The following is a 9,602-nucleotide window of genomic DNA, read 5'->3' on the forward strand; positions in this document are numbered from 1 at the left end:
AGAAAGAAAGAAAGAAAGAAAGAAAGAAAGAAAGAAAGAAAGAAAGGAAGGAAGGAAGGAAGGAAGGAAGGAAGGAAGGAAGGAAGGAAGGAAGGAAGGAAGGAAGGAAAAGAAAAGAAGAAACAAAAGAAAGAAAACTAATCTCAAAACAAAGGAAAGCTGGAAGAACACATCTCATTGAGGTAAGAGGAAATAGTGGCCCAGCATAACATCTATGAGAACCAGAAGAACTTGGAGCAGCCCAATATGCTGCAACTCCTCCAGAGGCAATGAATCTGTAGAAAGAGAATGAGCCTAGCCAAAGCCACTCTACAAGGGTGTCTTATATAGAAGACAGAGAAAGCAGAAAACCTACACATTCTCACAATGCAGCAGAGTGCCTAAGGCAGTAGAGCCCAGAGAAGGGGACCTGACCAGTCCAGACCCCTTGACAAAGGCAGGGAAGCAGCAGAATAGTGACCAGCCAAGCCTACAAAACAACCCAAGAACTGGTAGCATGGGGTGATGAATATAGCTGGAGAAAACTACTGCAAACCTCCCCAAGGTAAGCCAGCAGGGCCACCTCCCTGATAGACCCACCATGAAAAGCAAGAAAAGCCAGGTCTACCCCAAGTACCAGAGAAGAGTGCTCTGCAAGTTTAGAGCAGGGCATCCTCTACTCCAGGATCAGAGAAGAACCTCAACAGATAGATAAGAGAAAGGTGGGGAAAGGGGGAAGATGATTAGAAAAATGAGCAAAAGAAAAAAACTGACCATAGAAAGTTACTTTAGGGAAGAACAAAATCTGAACTCAGAAGAGCACAGCAATGCCAAAAAGAAAATATATAAAGCCTCACAGGAAAGTATGAAAGAATTTCAGGCTTCAAAAGAATCTTTCTGTGAACTGGAAAAGAAAATGTTAAAAATCAAATAATAAGAGAATTGACAGAAAAACTCAATAGCTTGGAGGTGGGGGAGAATTTGCTGAAGAAAGCAACTCCCTAAAAACTAGAATTGTCCAAAAGGAAGGCCCAAAAATACATAGAAGAAAACAACACTCCAAGCAACAGAACAAACCAAATGGAAATGGAGGCAAAAACAAAACACTGAAGAAAACAGCTTTAAAGAGTAAGATCAGCCAATGGAAAAGGAAATACAAAAACTCAAGGAAGAAAATTCCTAAAATTAGAATTGGACAAGTAGAAGCTAATAAACCCAGAAGACATCAGGAAAAATGGGGGAAAAAATTTTAATAAAAGGAAATCTAAACTACCTCACTGGAAAAAATGCCTGACCTAGAAAAAATATCTGGGAAGAATAATCTAGGAATCGTTGGAATACCTGAAGGCCATTATCCAAAAAAAAAAAAAAAAAGAGTCTGGACACAAAATTATAAGAAATCATCAGGTAGGGGGCAGCTGGGTGGCTCAGTAGATTTAGAGCCAGACCTAGAGACAGGAGATCCTGACTTCAAATCTGGCCTCAGACACTTCCCAGATGTGTGACCCTGAATAAGTCACTTAATCCCCATTGCCTAACCCTTACCACTCTTTTGCCTTGGAACCAATACATAGTATCGATTCTAAGGTGGAAGGTAAGGGTTTAAAAAAATTATCAGGTAAAACTATCCCAATATCTTTGAAGAAGAAAGGAAAATAGAAATTGTGATAATATAACCTCCTAAATAAATAAATCCACCAATAACCTCCTAAAAGAGAACCCAACATAAAATACCCCAGAACTATTATGGTCAAATTCCAGAACTCCCAAGCCAAGAAAAAAATACTACAAGCTACCAGAAGGAAACAATTTAAATATCAAGTAGTCACGGTCAGCATTACACAAGATACTCTAGTAGCTTCTACATTAAAGGAAAGACTAAAAATTAATTTGAAACTAAATCTTATCCTAAAGAACAAATGATAGAAACAATGAAGAATTTCATTAAAGAAAATGACAATGATGAGGCAACATATCAAAATTTATGGGATGCACCCAAAGAAGAACCTAGAGGAAAATTTCTATTTCTAAATGCTTACATCAATAAAATAAAGAAAGAGCAGCTTAATGAATTGGGCATGCAACTAAAAAAAAAGCTAGAAGAACACATTAAAAAAATTCAATTAAATACTAAATTAGAAATCCTGAAAATTAAGGAAGAGATGAATAAAATTGAAACTAAGAAAACCATTTATTTAGTAAGATAAAAAGTGAAATATGAAATAAGAAAAAAATATGAATAAATAAATCATTGATTAACTTGATTAAAACAAAGAAAGAAGAAAACCAAGTTACCAATATCAAAAATGAAAAGGGCAGATTCACAACCAATGAAGAAGAAATTAAAAGAATTATTAGAAGCTATTTTACCCAACTATATGCCAATAAATCTGACAGCTTAAGTGAAGTAGATGAATACTTAAAAAATAAACTATCTAGATTTTAAAAAGAGGAAATAAAATACTTAGATAACTCAATAACCCCAAAAAATTATTAAACAAACCATCAAAGAACTCCCTCAGTAAAAAGGCCCCAGGGCTAAATCATTTTCCAAGTGAATTCTACCAAACATGTAAAGAACAACTAATTCCAATACTACATAAACTATTTAGGAAAATAGGGAAAGAGGGAGTCATTTTAAACTTTTTATGAAGCAAATATGATATTAATACCTAATTCAGGAAGAGATAAAACATAAAACAAAGAAAACTATAAACCAGTGATGGTAAACCTATGGCATGGGTACCAAAGATGGCACACAGAGCACTCTCTGGGCACGTGGCTGCCCTCCCTCCCCGCCCCCCCACTCCAAGTTTATTACTAGAAAGGCAGAGAGACTTGGACAGAGCTGCTCCCTTCCCCCTCTCCACCATGCCTGATGAAATTTTTTTCATATCACCTGCCCCTCTGCCCAGCAGCCCAATAGGAGTACTTCCTCCCTCTCAGGTGTGGGGTAAGGGTGGGGACAGGGCACACCCTGCACTCAGTAGGGAGGAGGGGCATGGCACTCAGTCTGGGGGATGGGGTGGGGGCAGCACCTATCACTCTGTCTTTAAAAGGTTCACCATCCCTGCTATAGACCAATCTCCCTAATGAACAAGGAGCTAGAAGTCTAAATGGAGGAGACAATGAGCAAAGAAATATTTACAAATAAGCTGTAGATAAGATAAATAGGAAATAATTAGCAGGAAGAAAGCACTAGAATTAAAAGAGAAGTTGGTAAATGTTCCCTGTAAAAGGATTAGATTTTAGTTGGGACTTAGGAAGCCAGAGAAGTCAATAGGCAAAGTTGAAGAGAGAGAATATTCCAGGCATGAGGGATTACCAGAGAAAATGTCCAAAGCCCAGAGAGTCTCGTTCTTGGAACAACCAGGAGGCCAGTGTCCCTGAATCCAAAAGGAAATGGCAGGAAGCAAGGTGTAAGAAAACTAAAAAGTTAGGAGGGGGCTAGGTTATAAAGCTCTTAGAATGCAAGGATGTTTTGTATTTGATCCTGGAAGTGACAGGGATCCCCTAGAAATCTTTGAGTAGGGGGGTGACATGACTGGACCTGGAAGTCATTTTGGTGGGCGAGTGGAGGATGGATTGGAGTAGAGTAGACTGGAATCTTAAGACCACCAGCAGGCTACTTCAAAAGTCCAGATGTGAGGTGATGAGGACTTGCTCCAAAGTAGTAAGTGTTGAGAGAAGGGTGAAATCAGCAAGCTTTGGCAATAGCTTGGATAGAGGGGTGAGAGATGGTGAGGAATTCAGGATAACTCCAAGGCTGTGAGTCTGAGGGACTAGGAATCTTCCTAGAAAGGATAAGAGGAAAGGAGAAAGATGAGTCACATTTTGGATGTTTTGAGTTTAAGACATCTACTGGAGGTCAACAAAAAGTTGGGGGAAGAATAGGTAGATTTTAGAATCATCAGCATAGAGATGGTCATTAAATCCATGGGAGCTGCTGATCAGATCACCAAATGAAGTAGTATAGAAGAAGAGAAGAGAGCCCAGGACAGAACCCTGTGAGATATCCACCATCATAGGGCACAATCTGAGCAAACTTCTGCCCAGAACCACTTACAAGCCACTGTTCCTATCCTTGACTGTAAGATCTGCTATAACAGCCTCCTCTGAAGTGTTTGAAAAACATGAATTTGTTCCACCACAACTAGTAGATTAGAGAACTTTTTGAGCATAACTCGGATTTCAAGTTTGTTTCTGCACAATTTCTCTGAGAAACAGAGAACTCAGAAAACTGTACCACTTCACAAAAACTCACAGGCTACAACCCTTCCAACTTGTCATGTCAAGATAAAGGGCAAAATTATCTTTTGGCTCAATAGAAGCAACGAGCCAAGAAAGGCTGGTTTGTACCACCCCCACTGCTATCATCATCACCATCTCATCTCCATCCCCAACCTCTCCCATCTATCTAGTCCTCCACCCAGAGTTGTGGCTTGCCTAGCATACTCCTTAGGTCCAGGGTACAGAACAAGCAGCACCCCAAAGCTCCAGAAGGGGGCACTATTTGTTAAAGAATTTATGCATTTCTTAACATGTCTATGTCTAAAACTGTGCTGCCATTTTATTAGATTCTTTTCTTTTTTATACATGTTATCGAAGTTTTTTAACATTATGCCGATGACCCCATTTTCTCACAAGTTCTATGGGTTTTGTCACATTATTTTGCATGAGATGTATTACATTGTAGCAAAACTATTTCCTTTTTTACTAGGTAACCTGAGGATATGTTAACTCAAAGCAAGACAACTAATTAAACAGGTTGGCAAATGAAGTGACATACACATGAGCATACATTCTCCCTCAACAAATTATCAAATCACTGATGGGAAAGAGGACATATATAAGGACCTCTCCTGGTCAGGGAGCACACTTTGGGGGGCACATAGGAAACAAACAAAAAAAGCTGGAAGAGAACACTTTCAGGGAACTCTCATGATTGGGGAACACACATGGCATGGACAACTCCTGCTTCTTATGCTATAAAGCCAGTGATTTCCTTTTGGAAAGTCATTCTGCTCTCTGGAAAGCATCACCACAACTCTGCTATCTTCTGTTGGTCTTTAGCTGTAACATGGCTTCTTTGCTCAATAATGGACCAATTTCTGGAAAAGACTCATGACCCTGGGCTATTTCAATTTTTTTTTATAACCCAGGGGGGAAAAAGAAGCTTTAGGGCTTTAAAATTAATATTTTGAACTGATTTTCTTGGGCTACTTAGTTAGTGGATAGAAGAGAATTGGTGGATAGAAGAGGAGGCTAAGTGAATAGACTGCCAGGTCTGGACTCAGGAGGTCCTAGGTTCAAATCTGACATCAGACACTTCCTAGATGTTTGTCTCTGGGCAAGTCACTTAGCCCTGATTGCCTCACACTTACCTTTCTGTCTTAGAGTTGTTACTAAGACAGAAAGTAAAGGTTTCATTTTTTTTAAGTTCATTTAATTAATTAATTAATTAATTTAGAATACTTTTCCATAGCTAAATTATTTATGTTCTTCCCCTCCCCACCTCTCACCCCCCTCCTATAGCCAAAAAGCAATTCCACTGGATTTTACATGTCATTGATCAAGACCTATTTCCATATTATTATTTGCACTAAGTTGATTGTTTAGAGTCTACATCCCCAGTCATATCCCCATCGACCCATGTGATCAAACAGTTGTTTTTCTTCTGTGTTTCTACTCCCACAGTTCTTTCTCTGGATGTGAATAGTGTTCTTTCTCAGAAGTTCCTCAGAATTGTCCTGGATCGTTGTATTGCTGCTAGTAAAGAAGTCCATTACATTGGATTGTGCCACAGTGTACCCATCTCTGTGTACAATGTTTTTCTGGCTCTGCTCCTTTCACTCTGCATCAATTCCTGGAGGTCTTTCCAGTTCACATGGAATTCCTCCAGTCCATTATTCATTTTAGCCCAATAGTATTCCATCACTAGCAGATACTACAATTTGTTCAGCCATTCCCCAATCGAAGGGCATTCCCTCATTTTCCAAATTTTTGCCACCACAAAGAGTTCAGCTATAAATATTTTTGTACAAGTCTTTTTCCTTATTATCTCTTTGGGGTATAAACCAATCAGTGGTATGACTGGATCGAAGGGCAGGCAATCTTTCAATGCCCTTTGAGCATAGTTCCAAATTGCCCTCCGGAATGGCTGGATCAATTCACAACTCCACCAGCAATGTATTAGTGTCCCGATTTTGCCACATCCCCTCCAACATTTATTACTTTCCTTTGCTGTCATGTTTGCCCATCTGCTAGGAGTGAGGTGGTACCTCAGAGTTGTTTTGATTTGGACTTCTCTAATTATAAGAGATTAGAACACTTTTTCATATGCTTATTGATAGTTTTGATTTCTTTATCTGAAAACTGCCTATTCATATCCCTTGCCCATCCATCAACTGAGGAAGAGGTTTCATTTTTTAAAAAAAAGTAGAATGACTGAAATCCAGTTTTGTATCCATTGAAACTCTTGGAATGAAAAAAATTCTTTCCATTCCTCTCGATTTTCACGATATAGTTGTGGTCTATGAAAAGAGGTTAACAAAGACTGGTGTTCCTTATGCTATTTCTCCTCTCTGGATATGGAATCAGAACACCTGGGTTTGAATCCTGGTATGACATCTTTGAACCTTTGTTTTATCACCTCTAGATGAAGTGATTGGACTAGATTTTAAAGATTATTTATAAAGTCCATCCCAGCTCCAGAGTTCTGATCTTATGAATCAATGTACTCCCTACCTCAGGATCATAGAATTTAGAGCCAGAAGGAATCCTTAATATTAAGAGTCTAACCTCCTCATTGTTTAAGAAAAGGAACTTCCATGTTCTTTTACCAATTCAAATCGACTCACTTTCCTGGGGTCTATTAATTATTTGTGTAATGTAAAGTCATTTACCTTTAGAAAAAAAAAACAGTTTCATTGTAAAGAAAATAAAAAAGAAATTGATTATTTTATCATTACAATGACTAAGCTTATCCCTGAAAAAGAAATGGGAAAATGCTTCCCTTTCTCCTTCCCCTTAACTAGAGAGCTTGGGGGCTATAGATGTAGGACCTAGCATATACTGTCAGATTCAATTGCTTTATTGGTTAGTTTTGCTGAGCTTTCTTTTTTTTAACTTTTTATTTTCATTTTTTGTTACATGGAATAAGTTGCTGGTTGGAGTAACAGGAAGGATATGTGATATAAAAACAAAAGCTATTAACAAAATTCTTAAAACAATGTTTATCTCAAATAAATCAATTTTTTAAATAAAAAATAATTTTATGCAATTATTTTCCATTGAGAATTCTCCTTTCAGGGAATGAGGTTTATATATTCAAATAGCTTATATTATCATGAATATGATACTCAGAGCTTTCTTGGGCAGATCTGCCCCTCCCCAGTAGTTTTGCCTAGAAAGGGTTAGTGATTGATAGTTATCTGGCTGCTCCTGTGTCCATGTGGGAAGAGCAAGTTTTTAAAAACCAAACCTATTTTACATGGTGCGTTTTCTTAATCTTATAACCTGAGAGCGATAGCAGACCAAAAACCTATGAAGACAAACATGCAAATGCCATGGAAGGCTAAACTTTCCATTCCTACTTATTGATTTAATTTCAATATAAATCCTTAGCATACAGGATCTGTTTGACCCATTGAACTTTCTTCCACTTATCGTTCCAGTAATAAGCCACATGTCTCACTCAGGATAGAATTGGAGATAAGCATAATCGACTTTGCACCTTCCGTAGAACCAGTGAGGAAGCAGGAAAGACCCAAACCTTGATAATGTTTCACTAATTCCAAAGTAGACTGCCGGGTGACTGCTTGGATGACTGCCGGGTGACGGATGTTTAAAAAACAGAAGCATTTTACAGGTGAGACCCAACAGAGGAAATTTCTTTCAGAAAAATTAGATTGGGTGTAAGTGATATAAACAGTCTTTACTCTTTTGGAAGATTAATCTTGGCAAAAAAAAAACTTTAAGTACTAAAATGTTTGGTATTGGAAGCAAGTAAGTGTTCCTTTTTTTAAAAAAACTTAAAATTCTTTCATTTTGGATACTCACTTTTCCATTTCCTACTAGTTTTAAAAAGCTATTATATATGAATCATTAAATTTCTTTTCCTTTTCTTTTTTTCTAATAGGCATTATGAGAAGTTCTTACCTCAGAGTGATTGCTGTCGTGCTAAGTCTTTATTTTACCAGAACAGTGGCAACCGAATCAAGAAAATTTGATATTCTGTCCGACTCTGGATGCCGGTGGGATAGGGACCTTTTGATGGATTGTTCTTTTACTGGAAAATCTGATATACCAATGGCTATCCCACAAACAGTGACCACACTGGATTTAAGTTACAATTCTATTAGAGCTCTCTCAGTTTCTAACATGAGAAACGAAGACTGGACCATAAAACACCTGAACCTTAGCAACAATAGGATATCTGAGCTAACTTTCAGCTCTTTTATGTGTTTTCCCTCTTTGGAAACATTAAACCTCAGTGACAATGGAATCCACTCCATCTCATTGGATCTACAGAGACGTAACAGCTTATTGAGGAAATGCCAAAGAAATGGTTTCAGAAATGTCTTTACATCTCTCAAAGTTTTATCAATTCAAAGAAATCATCTTAATGCTACTCCAGGGGGTAAGTGTAAATGTAAAAAAAAAAAAAAAAGAATAGAATGTAAATACGATAAATGTTTTTGCTTGACTTGAGATGCTTTTGTACAAATATGGGTTCCATATTAGTTTTCAGTTTTACTTTCATGGAATTAGAACTGAAAAGAAAACAGTCTGGTCAGAGCAGGAGTTGTCCTTATAAGAGGAATCTCTTAAATTGAGCATCATTTTAAACTTAGCAGTATAATTTTAAGGATTTGCAAGCCATTGGTCTTCTTTCCTATAATATAAAATCCATTCTTGATAATATTGACTTCCCAAGGCACATTAGGATGTATATAAATGTGGGATTGTTTTATATGATCATCTGTTAATCCCTGAGTATGTCATATTATCCCAGTAACAAAAGACTCAGAGAAATGACCACGTTTGGATCTGATCCATTTGACATGGAACTGGATTTAACTTCAGTGTTATTGCTGACAGAATATTTTCAATTTTTTTGCCTTATAAAGTTATTATTTTTGCAACAACTTGCCAAGTGGTCTGGAGATGGGGATCAGAAATATGGTATTTCTATTAGTATGCAAGGTACCTGCAACTCCTAAATTTTCTTCCTCTACTTGCAGACCAAAACTTACAGAAATACATTGTGCTGTCAAAATGGATCAAAATCACAATCCCATATCCATCTCTGGTTCTTAACAAGACTCTAGCCTCCTTCCATAACAAGATTACCCCTTCCAGGGCTCCTCCAGTCTGATGGTAAATGTTCTAAATAACAAATGGTTCTTCCACTGATTCTCTTGGGAAACTACTCAATAATGCAGGGTTTTATTCTAGGAAACATATTTTGCTATTCAGACTAAACTTGCCTTGCCCTCTTTACACTACGTCTTGTTACTCTGTGTCCTCTACTTTCTGAGTTGGTGGAAGAAGAGATTTACATATTCATTCAATTGAAATTTATGGAGCATCTGTTATGTGCGAGACACTATGCTAGGTAT

General features: G+C 37.6%; 1 protein-coding gene across 2 annotated transcripts; it reads left to right on the forward strand.

The window, feature by feature from the left end:
- The first annotated feature begins 7,761 nt into the window (after positions 1 to 7,761).
- On the forward strand, positions 7,762 to 9,008 carry LOC123251557 (leucine-rich repeat-containing protein 66-like). 2 transcript variants are annotated; one of them, XM_044680848.1, is made up of 2 exons: positions 7,762 to 7,849; positions 8,120 to 9,008. In XM_044680848.1, exons 1-2 carry the CDS (start codon positions 7,822 to 7,824, stop codon positions 8,689 to 8,691), a joined length of 600 nt encoding a protein of 199 aa, XP_044536783.1. In that variant the 5' UTR covers positions 7,762 to 7,821; the 3' UTR covers positions 8,692 to 9,008. The 2 variants fall into 2 exon arrangements, with proteins under 2 accessions (XP_044536783.1, XP_044536784.1); XM_044680849.1 differs by lacking the exon at positions 7,762 to 7,849 and adding an exon at positions 7,885 to 7,986.
- The last annotated feature ends 594 nt before the right edge of the window (positions 9,009 to 9,602 follow it).

This window comes from Gracilinanus agilis, chromosome 6 (genome assembly GCF_016433145.1).
Source record: "Gracilinanus agilis isolate LMUSP501 chromosome 6, AgileGrace, whole genome shotgun sequence".
NCBI classification, from domain to species: Eukaryota; Metazoa; Chordata; class Mammalia; order Didelphimorphia; family Didelphidae; genus Gracilinanus; species Gracilinanus agilis.

Excerpts from the sequence above, each read along its gene's own strand:
- LOC123251557 (XM_044680848.1), top strand. The coding sequence starts at position 7,822 with ATGTTTAAAAAACAGAAGCATTTTACAG. Across the intron at positions 7,850-8,119 it reads AAAACAGAAGCATTTTACAG|GCATTATGAGAAGTTCTTAC; the intron begins GTGAGACCCAAC and ends TTTTTCTAATAG.